Source organism: Panicum virgatum, chromosome 4K (assembly GCF_016808335.1).
Source record: "Panicum virgatum strain AP13 chromosome 4K, P.virgatum_v5, whole genome shotgun sequence".
NCBI classification, from domain to species: Eukaryota; Viridiplantae; Streptophyta; class Magnoliopsida; order Poales; family Poaceae; genus Panicum; species Panicum virgatum.
The window spans coordinates 34,464,792-34,483,042 of NC_053139.1; the positions used below are offsets into that span (position 1 = coordinate 34,464,792).

Consider the following 18,251-nt stretch of genomic DNA (forward strand, 5'->3'; position numbering starts at 1 on the left):
TTAACTGCTTTTCTTCGAGTGACCCTTTCCTTTTGATCAAGAACCTTGATCGGATACTCGACATAAGAGAGATCTGGTTCTACCGATATTTCCGATTGTTCAAAAATTCCGGTGGAACTCGGACACATTTCTTGAGTTGAGAGACATGGAAAACATCATGTACAGCTGCAAGTCGAGGAGGAAGTCACACTCTATAGGCCACGGGTCCACAAATCTCCGTGATTTCATAAGGGCCAAAATATCTATGAAATAGTTATTTAATGTTTGAGCTATTTGTTCCTGTGTGGTGGCGTGGGTGCCATCAGGATTCTGCAGAAAATTGATTCTGTTCTTCCTAGTTCTCTTTGCAATCGCTTGGTGGAAATATGCAGTGTTACGATCTCCTTCAAGTGCCCATTTTTTCTTGGCCCTTTGACGATGGAACTCCTCATTTTTTAGCAGAAGATGTTCATGTTGATCTGTCAGGTGTTGCTGAAGCTGCAAATTTTGGTCGACCGGTTGCTTGAGTTGTTCTTGCATGAGCTGTTCTTCGATGGAGTCAAGTTGATCAGTGAGTTTAGGCTTCTTTTTTCTCCATTTTTTGAGGTCTTGAGGCAGGTAGGCTATTTTTTGGTGGAATGTCCGAGAGTGAGATTTGCTCCAGCTTGCCTTGGCTATACCCTGAAAGTCATGTTCCATGATCCACCAATTCACAAAACGGAAAGGTATATTAGTGCGTCGATGAGATGAGTGCAAAATGGTGAGAATGGGAGAATGATCGCTATGAATCATTGGAAGATGCAGGACTGCAGATTGCGGATATGTCGCACACCATTCCGCGTTCGCCAGTGATCGGTCGAGTCGTTCAAAAGTGGGCGTGGTATGACGCCTCTTGTTCGTCCAGGTGTACGCTGGGCCGCTATAACCGAGGTCAATGAAACCACACTGCTTAACATAACAACAAAAAGAATTAATACGACCAAGATCAGGCCTACCAGGGCCTGATTTTTCATAAGGATACATTATATCATTAAGGTCTCCGGTACATAAGATAGGTAAAGTGCTATTATTTACAACAAACTAGTGCACATGATCCCATATAGTGGTAGAGTTGTGTTAATGAGGATCACCATAAACACAAGCTAAACCAAACTGCTTACTATCTACATTATTGATACACACAGCTAAAATATAGTTGGCAGAGTGCTGAACTACTGAGATAGTAATGTCCTGCTTCCAGAGAAGCCAAAGGCCACCAGAGCGGCCTATAGCAGGAACTACAAAAACATTGTCAGCATTAAAACGATTAATAATAGAGGTACAGGATATAGAAGAATTTCTTGTCTCAGAGATGAGGCATACCTGGGCATTTGTGGATTGAAGTAGTCTGGCAAGGTGGGACATTGTTGCACTGCTAAGGTTCCCACCAGAACCTTGGCAGTTCCATGATAGGATCATGGCGACTGCGGCGCCCTTGAAGCCGGCGCCGAAGGCTGTTGAGGATTGTTGTCGAAGTTCACACCTGGGAGGACTGGATCGTCGTATCTGCCTGCATCAGAAGGGCCACCTTAGTTCGTACCTAAATCTGGGAGCGTGAGGGTGGTGACTGTGAAGCAAAAGCCACCGCCCAAATCAAGCTCCCACGTAGTGGGGTCTCCAGCGCGTGGGGTGTGATTTCCCTGAAGAACTTGGTGATGAGCAGGATCTGTTCCGTCAAAGAGGATTGGTTGATTCTAAGGTGGAGCTCATATGACCTCCTCCTAGTGGGCGCCCAGAGCCTGTGCCAGAGCCCCCCCGCTCCCATTGCCGTAAGAACGGTAGTAGAGGTCCGGCGACTCTCCCCCTTGAACAGGATCAGGCCCGCGGTCCCAGCCACTAGGCCGACGACGACGTCGTTGCTCCGATTCAGAGTGGCCGCCTCGGCGGCCCGCGGAGGAGCCGCTTCGGTAGAGGGTTGAGGAGTTGACTGAAGCGGCATCGGAGGCGGTGTCGCCATCATCTTGGCGAGGCCTGCGACGGTTGCGAGGAGGGGTCGGGTTTTCCTCCACCTGTGGGAGCCTGGGGTGGATGTCGTAGTAGGATCCGGAGTTGCTTCTGCGCCGCTGAGGGGCTCGATGTATGGGGGCCCGGATCTGATGTTGTCCGCCAGAGGGGAGCGGTCCTCGGTTGGCACCTAGTTGCCGGTCTGGGAGCGGAGCGGAGACGGTGGCTTGAGGGTGAGCGGGGGAATTGCTGGTGGTGGTGCGGGGTGAGTAGGAGGGCTAGGAGCGGCGAGGGTGGAGCTGGGAAGAGGGATATAAGCTGGGGATCCCATGGGAGGAATATGCTGAGTGTTGAGATCATTTGGCTGGGGAGTGGTATTGTTGATGGGGATGATAGCAATATTGAGCTCACCAAGGGGTTGCGCAGCTAAGAAAGGTGGGATACCTGGGGATATATTGGTGGAGGAGAGCAGAGGGGGTGGCCCCAGGATACCCCGCATGTGACTTACATCGTTAAATTGGGTGTGGGGCCAACATGGTGGAACTGGATGGGAGCAACAAGCCCATCCTATCCAGCAGCTCCGTCCGACTCGGAGTAGGTGTCATTTGTGGCTGTTGCTCCACTCTTGTGGAACACTCACCCGTGTCCTGCGTTTGCCTTGCAACTGCGAGCTGGGTTTCAGTTTCAGTCAACTGTCTGACCATTCCCATCCTTCTGAGAATTTCCAAAGCATTCTCCCGTGGGGTTTTACCATGCAGCTGAAAAAATTCTGGATTCCTGTAAGCTTCTTCCTGTGTTGTCAGAAGGTCTGGAGTTTCAGTCATAATTGCAATTGAGGCTGATCCGGTATGAGCTAACTGGTTAGTGCTGATGATGTTGAACTGTCCAGTGCCTGGGGCTTGCTGAGCAATGGTATGATTATGAGGCTCACTTCGGTTCTGCTGACTGAAAGTGAGCTGAGGAACCACTATGGTAGTGCTGATCTGAGAAATTTGAGTTACTGCCTGGCTGGTTATTGCAAGATTGGTATCAATCATTTCCTGATCCTGAATAGCAGTGCTCTGGATAGCTGGGATCATGTGGGTGTCTTGAATACTGGTGGTGTGCTGGGTATGGTTGGTGGTGGGTGGGATCTGAGCTTGAGGTGGAAGAGGGTGCTAAGCTGTGGTGTTGGTAGGTTGGGTGATTTGAACTGTGGGTGCGAGAGTAGGGTGGACATCACTAACCTGCAGGGAAAGCTGAATGGTAACTGGGATAGTGTGCTGATTGTTATGCAGATTTGCTCTCATTAGGTTGGCATTGGAGGAAGAAGCATGTTTGGCGTTGTTCTGGGTGTGACCAGCAATGGCAGCATGCTGAGCTCTCAGGTTGCTTAGGACAGAGGAGGGCTGGATGAGCCTAGGAATTATAACCCTGACCTGCCAATAAATGTCATTCCATGGCATGTAACTGAGCCTCGCCATCCATCTCCCCAAAGGGTCCATAACATTTTCTCCGTTCATGATTCTTGCAATTCTAGGAGGACAATCAGTGTTGTTGTGAAAGTAGTAGCCACATAATGTACAAATTCTGCTAATTCTTTCATAATGAAAATAAACAGTGCATTCCATGGTTGGGGTGACTTGGACTGTCATTCTATCCACAGCAGGCAAATGCACTCTAAGCTTAGCCCTGACTTCTGCATAACATTCATCACGCTGGATATGAAGCTCTAACTGTTCATCCAAATCTGAAGGCAGTCCTATACGATGGAGGATGGCATTTATAATTTGGGGAGTTCTAAATTCAAATGCCAGCCCATAGACACGAACATTTGCATAAAGGTACTGAAAAGTGTATGAGTTAAGGTCCCTGTTGGGTGTGTGAAGCTCTAACAGAATATTCTGCCTTTGAACAGTCCACGGTTGCCTTCTAACAATATGCATCATATCTGGCCCATTATGAAAAGTTGCTAGGAATAACCCAGAGTTCGCTGCTATTGCCCATACAGCTGCATACCTTTCACCCCAAGTTTGTCGGAGATCGCGACTGACTTGATGAATTGTGAGCGGTCGAGGGGAGCCTTGATTCTCTGGAATCTTGATCAGCAGATTAAAGTCCGTCTCCAGGGCTTCTTCCTGTTCTCTGCTTGTACCAGCAGGCGTGTCACGGGTGGAGACTTGAAGAGCCTCCAAAGCCTGCATTAAGCTTGGATCCATCTACGGAGGTGGTGTGATTATGGCCTGGGAAGCAGGAGCATTATTCTGGGGATTGAGATTGCGGCAGGGTGTAGCGGAAGTGGTGGGGATGATTTGGTGGGAGGTGGAGCTTGGCACGTGAGCGGGTTGCGTCATCGCAGACAAAGTGGGCGGAGCACTAGGTGGGATGGTGGGGGTGGCGGCGGGTCCGGATCCAGATCCATTGGAGAGGGGACCGACAGGGATTCACAGTGGGTTGCTTTGGAAGAGAGTGGTAGAAAGGTACGGAGAAAGGACAGTAGAAAGGAGGAAGACAGGGGAGTATAGGTACTGCGCAGCATGACGGCGGAGAGAACCGAGGCGGTGGGAGGGGGAGTGTCACCAGTACTAAGTAGCCGTTTTTGAATTTAAATTTAAACACTTTGATGAGCTTTTCCACAAACATAAATAGAATGTTTGTGTAGTGCTCAAGGTTTTAAATCTCAGCTTAGCTTTCGCTATAGCACGTTATAGCTATTTGAGGTATGATGTCAGTATTTAAACTCCTGTGTAATTTAGTCGCTATAGCCTCGTTTAGCCCACTATTAACTGTTTTTAGAGTCCGGCCGCTAAACCTCTTAGCCCGCTATTTAGAACCATGGCAGTGATAAGCTTTTTATCCAAAGTATTTATATGAATTATTTTTTATAAAAGTGTAAAATGAGCTGCTTGTCGCCGCACAACCTATATTTAGATTATGAAAACAACATTTATTTCTAACTTTAGGAGCTTGAAATATGTCCAGGACATTGTTCAATTATCCTAAATTTGGTTTCATTTTGAATTACGTACTTTGTACTGCATTTTTTATGTAGACCAAAAGTTGACTTGTTGAAACAGATTTCAAAGTAGAAGGTCTTCAAATGTGCTTAGCAACCACTGTCAAATATAGTCCAAAGAATTTGACACCCATACATCTAGATTACGGCCAAACTACTTCAAGACCAATGCATTCATTACTAAAATATATAGAGTAAAATGCACTGGTGGTCCTTAAACTAATTGATCTGTTCTGTTTAGGTCCATGAACTTCGAAAATATATTTATAGGTCCACAATCTATTCAAGTGTGTCATCTAGGTCCAAAATATCTCTGACCACCATTGACTGCCTATGTGGACAGCCACGTCCGATCCAACGGGGCCGCCTCCCCCATCCTTTCATCTCATTTGCTCCCGCACCGCCGGGCTGCTGCAGCCCCGCTGCTCGGCTCCCTCCCCGCGCGCCTCGGCCATGGGCGCGCCCCTCCTCATTTCCTCCTCCGGCTTCAGCTCCACGCTGCCGCGGCCTCTCCCCTCCTCCCTCGCCGCGCCGCCCCGGTCCTCCTCCTCCTCCTCCCTCGGCACGGAGGCCCGTGGCGCGGAGGCGCCCCGCCGCCAGCCGGATCCGCGCACGGCGCGGCGTTGCCCCATCCCCGGCAGCACGGACCGAGCTCGGGCTGTCTCTCTGCCCGCCGGCCATGGCGGGTCATGGCGCGGCCATGGCGACGGCGGCCCCTCCTCCCTCTCCCTTTCCCTCCCTCCCTCTCCCTCTCCCTCCCTCCACCTTCCCTATCCCTCCCGCTCGAGCTCACCGGGGGGGGGGGGGGGCAGAGCAGGACGCCGCCGCGGCCCCTGCTCCGTGGCGAGCAGGGTCAGGCACGCGCGGCGGGCGACCTCCCTCCCTACTCACGCAGAGCAGCGAGCCGCGCCGCCCCTCCCCACCTCGAGCTGCCCCGCGCGCTGGCACCGGCGGCGCGGAGGAGGTGCGGAGGACAGCGGTGTCAAGGAGGCGGCGGCGGGCCTCCCTCTGCTCCAGCCCGCCGTGAGAGCAGCGAGGGGGCGCGCCCGTCGCAGGCCGCCGAGCCGCGAGGAGGGGTGCCGGCCAAGGCGGGAGGTGGCGCCACCGGATCCCCGCCGAGGAGGTAGGAGCGCCGGATCCCGCGGGATCCTGTCCGCGCCGCCCTCCCCGCCGCCCTCTGCGAACGCCATCTGCGCAAGCCGCTCGCTCGAGGAGCCAAGCCGCCGGGGGGCAGGAGCGGGCACCGCGAGCTCCGCCGCCGGGGGCAGGGGCTAGCGCCGGCCCGCGCGTGCGCGGAGCTCCGCCTCGCCGCCGTGGTCACCCCGCCGCGCACCCGCGCGCCATGATCGCCGCCCCGCCGCCGCGCAGGGGCTCGCGCAGGCCGGGGGAGGAAGAAGGAGGGAGGAGGCCGACATAGGGGCCCCACATATAAGGATCCACATCACCGCACAATCAACCTGCCACATCAGCTTCTAGGGTATGGCGTGGCTGAATTGGACCTAGATGACACACTTGAATAGATTGTGGACCTATAAATGCATTTTCGAAGTTCATGGACCTAAACGGAACATGTCAACTAGTTTAAGGACCCCCAGTGCATTTTACTCAAATATATATACAACTAGACAAAACTTACTTGGGAACGTAAGTAACTCCAACAAGGCAAATGAGATACAAACGCAAAATCAAACAAACTCGGCGGTCTTCCTCACACCGCGTCAAACAGACACAAAATCAGCACGAAACTGACAAGGTGTCAGCCATCGGTTAGTAGCAATGGCCCGTATGCCTCCTTTTTCGTTCATCAATATGGATCTACATATTCTTCAGCTTACAAACTTAAACTTATTCCAATTTCAAAACAAAAACTTAAACTTATTCCCAGCAGAGTACAAGCCCCAAATCTTGAAACGCGGTAGCCACACGTACAACTTTGTACACACTGCACATGTGGACATCACAACTGTCAGTTTACAGCACCAGCCAGTACAGTAACTCTGTTCTGGTTGCTTCAAACCCGGTCGCAGATCAGCAATTTGCAGTAGCCAGAAGCAGGGCAGATTCTTCGCCGGCCGCGTCCTCATCAACCGCCCGGAATCAGTTCAGGAAACTTTGATCCTGCATTGGACGGCAGCCAAAATAAAAGCAACTGAGATGCAGTCATCATCCGGAGCTCCGTTGGTAGCAATGTCACCGCCTCACTGGTGGGGTATTAGGTTCTGAGTTCTGACTCCATGGCTGCCAGGGGGATCTCTCACCAGCTGATCTTGGCGAGGATCTTGTCGAAGTGGAAGAGGTGCTTGCGCACGCGGTGGACGTGCAGCGTGTACATGGCCGCCGCGCAGGTCACCAGGAAGAACGACAGCACGATCAGCTCGCTGAAATCCTGTCCAAAGTGTGGCCAAACGTCATCTTCTCGATCTAATTGGTAACGTCATCAAGTGCAAATGGTGTCTAGTTCATGGCAGTGGCCGGCGCTCACCCTGGGGTCGGAGATGATGATGCCCATGATGTAGGTGAGGAGGTCGAACACGGACTGCAGCGAGTTCTGCACCCCGCCCACCACGCACCGCTCGTGCTCCGGCACGCCGTCCTGCATCAGCTGCATCGCGGCGAGATCGAACATCCAGAGCCCCAGCCGCGACGCCGGCCATCAGCATCCACGCCGACGCCACGCCGCTGCCGGCCCAGATCGAGGCCACGCACACCAGCAGGCAGCACCACTGCAGCGCACGCCGCAGTAAAAATTCTGCGAACGATTCGGTTGCAGTTTTGCCATTCACCCATGCGTTCTTGCGCCAGATTGAAAGAAAAAAATTATTACTACCTGCATCCAGATGGACCAGAGGCCTGTCCGGAGGGTGGACAGCCGCGAGTGCACGGCCGGGTACAGCAGCGTCGCGCAGATGCCGACGACGGCGCTGAAGCCCCTCGCCAGACTGATCACGTACGCAGGGATGCCCTTCCAGTCCAGCGTCGCCGTCATCAGCGTGCCAAAGCTGCGCAAACAAAGTGGCATTCGCCAAAGGTGTTCGTCAAGATCGAATTGGCAGCCAGAGATTGTTCGCCGGCCGGCCTGTTCGGCAGCCTCAGCGATTCAGAGTTCGTCGGAGTTTCGGTTAGCTTGCCTCAGGACGGTGAAGTAGAGGAAGGCGAGGGCGACGCTGGGGAGGGCCACGTCCTGCCGCACGTACACCACCCACGACTCACAGCACGGTATGATCGAGAGCCGCGTCCTCCAACTCCAATCCGCCGCCCTCTCAGCCGGCGGCGCGGCGATCTCCTCCGCCGGCGATGGTAGTAGCACATCGTCCGCTGCCCGCCGCCGGCCGTTCTCCGCGGCGAGGGCGGGCACGCCGCTGTACACGGAGACGAAGAGCCAGTACTCGAGCCCCACCGAGGCGACAATCCACAGCGCCAGCGCCGCGGCGGAGGCCTGCGCGGACACGAAGCTGAAGACCAGGCCGGAGAACACCGGGGCAAGCAGCTTGCAGCTCAGGTCGATCCGCCGGACCACCGAGTTGATCCCCGTCAGCACCGCCGGCGGGTGCCCGCACGAGATCACCACCACCCTGTGCGGCGGCAATGCTTATTGTGAATGCATTCACTTGAAATTCTAGTAAGTTCTCGATGAGCAAGGGAAGATGCCGAGAGATATTATTACCATTCTCTCTCGATCAGAATGGTGCCGGCAAGAGTCGAGAGCGCTGCAAGGGCGCCTGACACGTTGGTGACGACGACGAGCGCCATGAATACCGGGAAGCTGGTGGCTTTCAGGTCGTCCTAGACGAGCAGGGCGGTCACTGAGGCTCCGGCGACGATGAAGGATAAGCTTTGGACTAGCAGCCATAGGCCTAGAGCCTGAAGAGCAACACATGCATTTGTTCGGAGTGGTTAATCATGCATGGTTCAAGGTACCTTGGGGTAAAACATTAAGCCTTTTAATCCCTCTTTTACTGCATTCCGCAATTTACATTCTAGCATTCCATCTCTTACATTTCTACTCTCCGACTTTTAATTTCCTAGAAGTTCCACTCCCTCAAAAAAATTCCAGAACTTTCATGCTAGTTTAGAGTTGGAATTAGGTTGCAAAACTTGTTTTTCTTGTTAAACACATAACATAATTTTCATATGCCAGATTTTTTTCTAAGCACCCTAGTTTAATTTGGAATTTTTGGACCTCAGTTCACTGTTCCAAAGGTAGTTTGATCATTTCGGGGTCAATCTGCCTCTGAAATTTTGTGGCAAACAATCGCATAAAAGTTTAGGAAGCCTTTGAAGAAATATTAAAATTATGAAAATAAACAGTAACCAAACAAGCCCTCATTGTCGTTTTGGGGAAAAAACATGTCCCCACTGTAACCACTTCGAAGACATGAACTTCTCTTGCTCACTGCCTAATTATCTCACCACCAACATTTTGTTTCCATCTTCAATTGCGTGTATGTAAAAATCGGTATTGATAACTTTTCTACTTGGCTATCTGGTTTCTTGTTCTAACTTCGGAGGTACCTAATAGTCTGCTGTTCATTGATTTGCTTGCATCCAACATCTTCGCCATCATTACTTTAAATTTATGAATTTTATTAGTTCTGGCAGATGAAGTTATTTTTCTTCAGTCACGAGCTACGTAACAGATAGACCATGACAATTTTCTTCAAATGTCAAGTGCAAGCACATGCAAGCTAACGAAAAAACAACTCATTTGTTTACTTCCATAGTATGGCTGCGTATTCCTGATGTTGAATGGCTCTGTTCTACGCATCATTCTGCCATGGTAGTAAGATTAAAAAAAAATTCCACCACTTCATCGACCACTCCATCGCAAGTTTATTTATCTAGTGTTTTATCAGTAAAAGAATGGCACGGCTACAACAACTGACCTGAAGGTATGTAAGCTTGTCGACGAGTGTCCCAACCATTGGGCCAAATACGGCGACCGAGGACGACTCAACGACCCCGTAAATCGCCGGGAAGAGGAGGGAGCCCGGCCAGATGCGGATCATGTAGAGCCCAACCGAGAACTCCCACATCCTTTAATTTGCTTGCCACACAAAAATGAAATGATGATCTTATCCTACTGCGTTAGGATCGAGTCAATAATAAGCAACAGCATTCATGCATGGCTTGGCTGATCTGAATTCTGAATCAACCAGTGGGCTACTCTACTTTCTGTCAGATGTTGTTGAAAGGTGAAATTCTGAAATAAGAACGAAAAAAAAGGGAAATGGGACGAGGCTGAACATTGGAGCAGAAGCAGAGCAGCAGCCGGGAGACTCTGAAGAACGGTTTTAATTCTGGATGATTTTTTCATCTCATTTCTATGTATTATTCCCCCACGCCTCCGTGAGCTCTCGATGTGGCCACGACAGCGAAAAAAATTTCGTCCGCTCGATTGCCATCCGTCGCTCTAGCGCCCCCCGCCGATGCCTCCCCGCCCTCCCCGCACCATCCCTCTCCCCGGTGGCCGGCCACTGCAGGACGGCGCAAGGCGAGGCGGGCGTCCTCCTTCCTCCCAACACGGCAGTGGCGCGCGGGGCCATGGCGGTGGACGGCCAGATCTGCACGGCGGCGACCCTCCAAGGTCCGGTGGCGGTCGGATCCGCATGGGTCTGGCGGCGCACCGAGCTCCGTGGCCGGAGTTCTGCAGCTCGCCAGGTGGAGCTCGCCGGCCATGTGCGTCGCCCGCGCGGTCACGATGGAAGGTTGCAGCCCCCACACGCGCCGCGGCGACGTTGCTCGCCAGAGTTGTGGCCCCCATCATTTCAGATCTGCGGCCTTCTTCCTTACCCAGGAAGCCAAGCTTCTTCCTCATCGGGATCCACACGCCCTCGTCCTGCTAGGTTCCATCCTCCGTCCCCTATCCTCCTTCTCTGCTGTCGTGGTCATTGCCTGGTTGCCATTCTGTTGATTGGGTCTTTGGGTGTTGCCTCTCGTCGTCCCAAGGTCCGCTTTGTTCCCCTTGCAGTTCTCCTGCTCCTCCCCGTTTTCCTTTGATCCATTAATGGTTACCTTCTACTTCGAATCTCTGATGGTTTGACATTGCAGGTTTCGTTCACGGTGCTTCTCTGCTCCTGCTTGGTCCCCAGGTGCTTGCCTTCTTCAAAAAAAAAATTTTACAACAAAGGAAGCGACCATGTCTGATCCCCTCCATGCATCTTAATCCTTCTGCTACAGAGAGGGTTTGCTGCCCGGTCGGGGATCTCAACAAAAGAAACAAAACCAGAAATAAGGTATACTAACCGCACGTGATCTCGTCCCTATCCTCCTATTTGTTCTGTTAGACACCCGCTTCTGTTTTCCTAGCAGTATAAGCCCGTGTTTATCCTGAAACTGCCAACAAAAATGACCATTCAATCGTTTTTTTTAGGCCTATGAAATTTCTTCCCTGCCTACTGCCGCCCTAATTGGAGGTCCTTCACCGAATGCAACAGGTACAAACCCCACTTCCTTCCTGTGGTAGGAATAGAATTAATAAACAATCAGCTCCTCCAGTATCATATTGTTTCCTCTGCCTTGACAGAACAGAGATCAGTATATTTTGTATTCTTTTCTATATTGGATTAACTTACTAAGTCACTATGACCTTTCCTCCGTTGGATATGCCAAGGATCTCCTAACCTATATCTCTAGCTTTTAAAAAGGTTCAAGAACTTAAATGAGTTTGAATGTATTGACAGAACAACTCTTAGCTACAATATGCTTTTCATTGTGGCATGCTGCGTTATCACATCGACCAAATCAATTGATTAAATATCTAGCTTATCATGCTTGAGAAAATGAAACACCATTCTGGTTTTCTCTTAGATTGCTGCTCAGATTCATTCGTCATGTCTTTGATCCACTTAAAAAAATCTAATATTTAATTTATTATGTGAACTATCTCAGAGAGTTTTGCCCAGGAGCTTGTTGAGATGTCTGTTTCAGACCTAAAGTTGAAGGTACATCATCCCTCTTTGTATGGTGATGCTTGTCACAAGAAATTTTTGAATTCAGTTTTCAGTCATCCAGTATTTTAGGTTGTTCTGTTTGTAATCAGGTTAGTTTTTACTTGCCTGCTTCTTTTTTTTTTGGGGAATGTCTCCTGACAATGGAAATCATTTGCATTTTTAGAGACTGCCAGCCTTGGAACTTTTCTCAGTTACTTTCAAGGAAGGTGTAGAGCATGAGGCATTATTAGATTGAGATGATGAACTATATGATGGTGAATCAAGTGAACTTCAGAGTATTGGCCTTCAGTCAGGTGGGACTTGCCCACTGCCTGAAAATAGGCATGTCGATGTTTCAGGAAGTCGACGACCTGTCAATCCCCCTTCATACGAGCACAGTAGCAAGATCAACTGAAGCTCCACTAGCTAGCCATCAAACAAGCTACGGTACGCGCACAGTCATTCCTCAATGGCTGACAGGTTGGCTTTCCCTAATCTCTCCTCCTTCCTTGTTGCCTTTTAGAATTTTACCACTGTTTAGATAGAAGTTTTGATGCTCCCTGTGGATATTTGATTTATCATAGCGCCAACTCATAAAAGGAATCCTCATGCTATTACTTTTTCTCCTGAACAAACTAATTAAGTTGGTCTATTAGGTTCTTAGATTTGCTGTCACTAAACAGTATGTATATCTCTTGCAGGTCATTTCGACTTCGTTTAAATATTTTCTCTATTTTGAATATTGATATTTGCACCTGTTTCAATGATCCTGAGCTATCCATGTCTTGAAGGCATATGATACAATGACAGTAAGCTGAGTGGGTTACATTAGTATCTAGATAAAAAATGTGGTTCCTATCTATTCTAGGCAATAATATTGAATGGTATGTTTTAATTAAATACTCAAAATACAGAGTAAACATGCTACTGATTGAGTAGATGGCAGCAACATTGCTTTGCCGGTGAGATAATCTTTCAATATTAATTAAAATGCAGCAATGGTACTTTTACCTCTTATGTCCACAGGCCACCTATTTTTCCTCCTGATCTTGCAAGTTGGTAGCTTTGTTGTTCTACAAGCTTACACTGATAAGGATGTAAGAAAGACAATGCCTGATGCCTGTTGTTGATAATCTAAGTTCGATATAATGTGCTTTCTCTAATGCTCCTGCTGTCTATTTTATATTACAGAAGGATGAATATTCTGCACTCTAAGTTGGGCTCCAGATCATGTTAATGGCTCTCCACTGCAGGTAGCAGCATCAAACAATAGGATCATTCGGTCCATCAATTATTACATCCTGGAGCTTGTGAATATGAATTTTTTTTCTTGTGTTTATACATAGATTGGACCTTGACAGGACATGAACAAGTACATTTTGTTTTCTTCATGTTCACATTTCGATCAATGAATAAGGATAGTTGTTTTCTCCATGTTCACACGTTGGCCAGTATATATGAAAGGCAGGAAGAAATGAAACCATTTTACCATTTGTAATTGTAAAATGGTTTTCCCAGCAGTTATAAAGTAGAACCATCATGACAATCACTTCAGGTACGTTAATTTGGTTATTGATATTTCGGAAATGTATGCCAACCACTAGAGGCTCAGTACATGATAACTGGAAAAAAAAAATAAGCATCCTAGGATTGAACTGTGAGTCCCTATACTTGGTTCTGCACTGAGCCTTGTAGCTTCACTACCTGTTGAAGAATGCATAAAGCAACTGTTTGTACAAAAACAGCACTAGCTGTACAAAGCCATGACCAAGGATCACCAATAGCACTTGGAGTGCCTTAGTAAGAATTAATAGTTATGAGAACTAAACCTCTAGCTAATGCATATTAAGTATTTAAGTTCTTTGTTCCATATTAAAACTGCTTGTTTAATTTTGCGCAGCATTTTGAAAATAAAGCAATGGTGCATATCTGTATGGCCAACAAGAGAGCGCAATTCCATTGCAAATATTTTGCATCTTGCTACCTTAACAAAATGTGATTGATCGGGCTATTTCAGCAAAATTATCCTCGAACTATTGGAATGCTAATCTGTATGGACCATTTAGTTACTTTGCCCATCTTATGACAATGATAACTCTACTAAATCTTTAATCAAACAGTTATCGCGTTTTTTGAAACAAAAAGGCAATCACCTAACTCTTTAACGACCAAAAATGCTCCTTGTGCTGCCTGAACAGCTTACACTATCATACATGCACTCCTTAATACTTGGGCTATACATCAGCTACCTGGGATGTTTTGCACAAACTGAGACCCGTTACGATCTTATTTGGTTACACCTGGAAAAAAATAGAATTTTCTAAAACTTTAACTCACTTCTTGTTTCTCTTTTCCCCGTTAGATCTTATAAAAAAAGATGTACATACCATTTCATAAATGTACATTCCCTTGCAAATGAAAATATCTTTTACTACCATTGTAATTACCTCTAAGATTAAAAGGGAATTATGCGCGCAACTCTTTTCAGACCATCCCAAAACAGCTGCAACTACAGCTCGAATTTAGATTATGTACTTGGTAGTTTCTAGCCTTTTACTAGAGCACCAAATGTGTTTTGTTGTACATATAAAAAAAGTGTTTTGTTGTAACATAAATGTAATCTATTGTCCATTATAATTCCCTACAAATAATGTATAATATTAATATGCATTTTGTAGCACAAAAGCTTAATTAATTACATTAGATATTTATAAAACTCTAAAAAAAAGAAACAAATACACGATAAATATAAATGCGCGCACATATCTTCTCCAACCATATTGATTATTGATTTAATATAAAGAAATTATGAGCGCGCGCAACGCGTGCAATCCACTAGTGACAAATGATCCATCACCGGAGCAGGGACGCGTCCGGCGCCGGCGAGCAGCTGCTTCCGAGAAGAGGCGCGAGCTGGCCGCCCTCGATCGCCGCCGCGTCTCCCTCCATGGCCGCAGCCGCGGGCGGCGCGCCCTCTCGCCTTGACCTGACCCGCCCTTGTCAGTTAACTACTCCCGCGACGACCCGTCCCCTGGCGCGCACCTTCTTACCATGCCACTCTCGATCAGTGGTATAAAAAAAAGGAGAGATTTGCTTTCGATCCCTCTCGCAGCCGAGGTGGCATGGAACATGGAGGAGATCATGACCGACCAACAACAACAAGCGCTAGCCCCCAACTCGCAAGATCCAAAAGGATTAGGGTGACCGGTGACGTGCGCTGGGACTGTCACGTCGTCGCCTTGGGCAGTTGGAAGCAAGAGGAAAGATACAGGAGCTGCCTCGTGCCCGGAGGAAGAACCCAAGACCTCTGGCGCGGCACTGGGATTTGCGGCGGATCCAGCCAACACCTCCAACCTGCTCCAGCCTCCAGCAGGCGATGTATGCACGGCAGTATAGATGACGATCGGCGCAGGGTTACCGTTTGGTGTTTCTCCTTTGCTTTTTGGTTTGGCTGACTCACTCTTGCTTGGATCTAGCTACTGGTCAGAGAGATTGGCTGCACCAGCTGCTACCTATTCTTCAATATACTTGACTATTATACTAGAAGTAGGATAATCTATCTGTGGCAAACTTCAGTCAACATCTGCTCTAGTAGTACACTCGATCATTGGTTATAGAAACAAATATAGTGTGGGTCCAATGTTCAAGGTGAAGAAAGAAAATGAAAGTGGTGTGGTTTCTGCTTGTCTGACAAAAGTTAAGTTGGGTGCTGCAACCAATGGAGGTTCAGTCAACCAATGAAGAAGGGCCCATACCTGTATCCATGTCAGGGTTATATCCTTTATTAATCCCGGTAGCTGGCTTCACTGTTGATAAGCTTTTAATTCACAGGCAGCGGCTACATATATTTTTCTTTGAACTCTTTGATCTAAGCTGCTTGCTAAGCTGCCTGTGAATTAAGCTGGTAGCTGGCTTGCTAAGCTGCTTACGTGCTAGCTCGTCGGCTGGCGCCACACATGAATGGTCTTGTCAAATATAATCAGAGTGCATTCATTCAGACCCGGCTCATCCATGAGAACTATAAAGCGGTTCAGCTCTCAGCTAAACTACTACATCGCAACAAAATACCATCGGCTCTCATCAAAATTGATATTGCTAAAGCATTCGACATAGTCAATTAGTGATTCCTCCTCAGCCTGCTTCAACATCTTGGTTTCTCTAGGCGTTGGATTGACTGGATATCTCTGATCTTATACACTGCCAGCACAAAGATTATTCTGAATGGGACACCAGGAAGAAGAATTTGTCATTCTAGAGGCTTGCGTCAGGGAGACCCGTTATCTCCACTATTGTTCGTTCTGGTGATGGAAGCCTTGAACGCCCTCTTCGCTCTGGCTGATAGCAGACATCTCCTAAGGTCGCTACATCCTAAGATCACCGACAGGGCTTTCCTGTATGCAGACGACGTTGTGATCTTCCTCACGCCGAACCAGCAAGATCTGACTCTCACAAGAGGAATTCTGGAAATCTTTGCCGGCGCGTCGGGCTTGAAAACAAAGGCGGCCAAACGTATGGTTTCACCAATCCGGTGCAATTTGGAGGCAACGGTTTCGCTCTTCACCCACTTCCTTGGCAAGATTGATCCTTTTCCCATCCACTACCTTGGCATTCCGCTAGGTTTGCGGAAGTTGAGTAAGGCGGTGCTTCATCCGTTGATTGATAAGGTCACCAGTAGGCTACCTGCTTGGAAGGCCAATCTATTGAACTGCGCAGGGAGAACTGTACTCATCAAAAGCACGCTATCGGCCATTCCTACTCACACGGCACTCGCTGTTAGCCTATCTCCTTGGGCCATCAAGTGCATTGATGTTATCAGACGTGTTTTTTTGTGGAAAGGCGCTCGCTCAACCATTGGGGGACATTGCCCCCTTGCCTGGCCAAAGGTATGTCGCCCTCCGAAACTGGGTGGTTTAGGCGTCATCGACCTGTAGTGCTTTGGTGACGCTTTGCGTATGCGGTGGCTATGGCTCAGATGAATGGAAGGTTCTCATCCCTGGCACTCACTGCCCGATGAATGGGACTCTGTGGTCGATGCCATGTTTCACGCCTCCACTTATATGGAGTTAGGCGACGGTCGTAAAGCGTTATTCTGGGAGGATCGATGGTTACAAGGAAAATCAATAGCCAAGATTGCCCCTTGTCTTTATGCATCGGTGGGATCCCAGGTAAAGAAGGTGAGCACTGTTGATCAAGCACTTATTGGGGACAGTTGGACCGGGGATATCCCTGGGGCACTAACAGTACAAGTTATTCTGGACTACTTGCTCATCTGGGATATGACACGGGGCGTCCAACTCTCTGACGATAGAGCAGACTGTTTGTGCTGGAAATGGACTACAGACAAGACCTTCTCCACAGCCTCAGCTTATCAATCATTCTTCATTGGACAGCACCGAGGGTGTGAGGTTACTTCGCAAAGCGCGTGCACCACCCAAATGCAAATTCTTCATATGGCTGGTGCTGCACCATAGATGTTGGACGGCCGCCTGGAGGAGAAGGCACGGGCTATAGGATGATGATTCTTGCGCCCTCTGCGAACAATCACAAGAGACCATCGATCACTTGCTGATTAAATGCCCATTCTCTAGGGAGCTCTGGTTCAACTTACTCCGCAAGTTGGGTTGGGAGTTCGTTTCTCCTTCTGCTCACGAGCTTGGGCTGGTCGCTTGGTGGACCGTTGCTAGAAAAAGTATTCATAAAGATAACTGGCAGTGCTTTGACTCGGTGGTAATCTTGGTTTCTTGGATGTTGTGGAAGGAAAGAAATAATAGAACTTTTGATCGCATTGTAAGATCAATTTTAGAATTGCTAGTGTGGGTGATCGAGGAGATTGTAGCCTGGTTTCTTGCAGGTTTCCGTTGGCTTGAACCTGTGGTGTCGGCTCTAGGTAGAAGCCCAGGTCGCACTTTAACTATTGTGTAATTGTGTATAACTGTGGTTTAGGTTGGTTTCCTTTCTCCGAAACCAACTTGTAGGTCGTAATTTGCTTCTCTTCCTCTTAATGAAAAACGTGGGCACGGTCGTGAAAAAAAAACTCTTTGCTCTAATGATCACTAAATTTTCAGCTGCACATTAGTTAAGTGTGTGGAGTGTGCACTAGATCTGCACCATTAGCTGTCTAGACATCAGTTTATAAAATCAGATGCATGTGCAAACTGCAGATCGCAATCATAGGTATCCCTGAACGCAGCAGCCTCTGTTGCAAGGATTCTCCAACAAAGACACACGACAAGGGATCGGAGGAGGTCCATGGCGGGCACAGCTTAGCACTAGGCTGCTCACCTGCACGTCACTCAGCCTGTTCCCCGGCACAGCACTCGTCTAATTTTTTTTTGAGGGAAACAGCACTCGTCTAATGTTGTTGT

The 18,251-nt window shown here is 48.6% G+C and overlaps 2 protein-coding genes across 11 annotated transcripts; one reads left to right on the plus strand and one right to left on the minus strand.

Annotated features, from left to right (window-relative positions):
• Window positions 1–6,694: 6,694 nt before the first annotated feature.
• LOC120704854 (solute carrier family 40 member 1-like) lies at window positions 6,695–10,281 on the minus strand. The gene is made up of 6 exons (XM_039989389.1): window positions 9,841–10,281; window positions 8,622–8,818; window positions 8,086–8,529; window positions 7,785–7,956; window positions 7,440–7,680; window positions 6,695–7,343 (listed from the first exon to the last, which is right to left on the minus strand). Exons 2-6 carry the CDS (start codon window positions 8,705–8,707, stop codon window positions 7,156–7,158), a joined length of 1,131 nt encoding a protein of 376 aa, XP_039845323.1. The 5' UTR covers window positions 8,708–8,818; window positions 9,841–10,281; the 3' UTR covers window positions 6,695–7,155.
• A 51-nt stretch (window positions 10,282–10,332) lies between these two features.
• LOC120704856 lies at window positions 10,333–13,377 on the plus strand. Of its 10 annotated transcripts, none has more exons than XR_005687708.1 (7): window positions 10,460–10,903; window positions 11,006–11,046; window positions 11,135–11,190; window positions 11,328–11,391; window positions 11,846–11,898; window positions 12,071–12,983; window positions 13,078–13,377. XR_005687708.1 is itself a non-coding variant. In XM_039989390.1 (6 exons), exons 1-5 carry the CDS (start codon window positions 10,499–10,501, stop codon window positions 12,140–12,142), a joined length of 738 nt encoding a protein of 245 aa, XP_039845324.1. In that variant the 5' UTR covers window positions 10,333–10,498; the 3' UTR covers window positions 12,143–12,983; window positions 13,078–13,377. The 10 variants fall into 10 exon arrangements, 1 of the variants encoding a protein (XP_039845324.1); XR_005687707.1 differs by having other exon boundaries at window positions 10,460–10,800; XM_039989390.1 differs by lacking the exon at window positions 11,006–11,046 and having other exon boundaries at window positions 10,333–10,903; window positions 11,047–11,190.
• The last annotated feature ends 4,874 nt before the right edge of the window (window positions 13,378–18,251 follow it).

Excerpts from the sequence above, each read along its gene's own strand:
- LOC120704854 (XM_039989389.1), bottom strand. The coding sequence starts at position 8,707 with ATGGCGCTCGTCGTCGTCACCAACGTGTCAGGCGCCCTTGCAGCGCTC. Across the intron at positions 7,681-7,784 it reads TCTGGTCCATCTGGATGCAG|TGGTGCTGCCTGCTGGTGTG; the intron begins GTAGTAATAATT and ends CGTGCGCTGCAG. Across the intron at positions 7,344-7,439 it reads TCATCATCTCCGACCCCAGG|GATTTCAGCGAGCTGATCGT; the intron begins GTGAGCGCCGGC and ends CACTTTGGACAG.
- LOC120704856 (XM_039989390.1), top strand. The coding sequence starts at position 10,499 with ATGGCGGTGGACGGCCAGATCTGCACGGCGGCGACCCTCCAAGGTCCG. Across the intron at positions 11,191-11,327 it reads GAAACAAAACCAGAAATAAG|GCCTATGAAATTTCTTCCCT; the intron begins GTATACTAACCG and ends CGTTTTTTTTAG. Across the intron at positions 11,899-12,070 it reads TTTCAGACCTAAAGTTGAAG|AGACTGCCAGCCTTGGAACT; the intron begins GTACATCATCCC and ends TTGCATTTTTAG.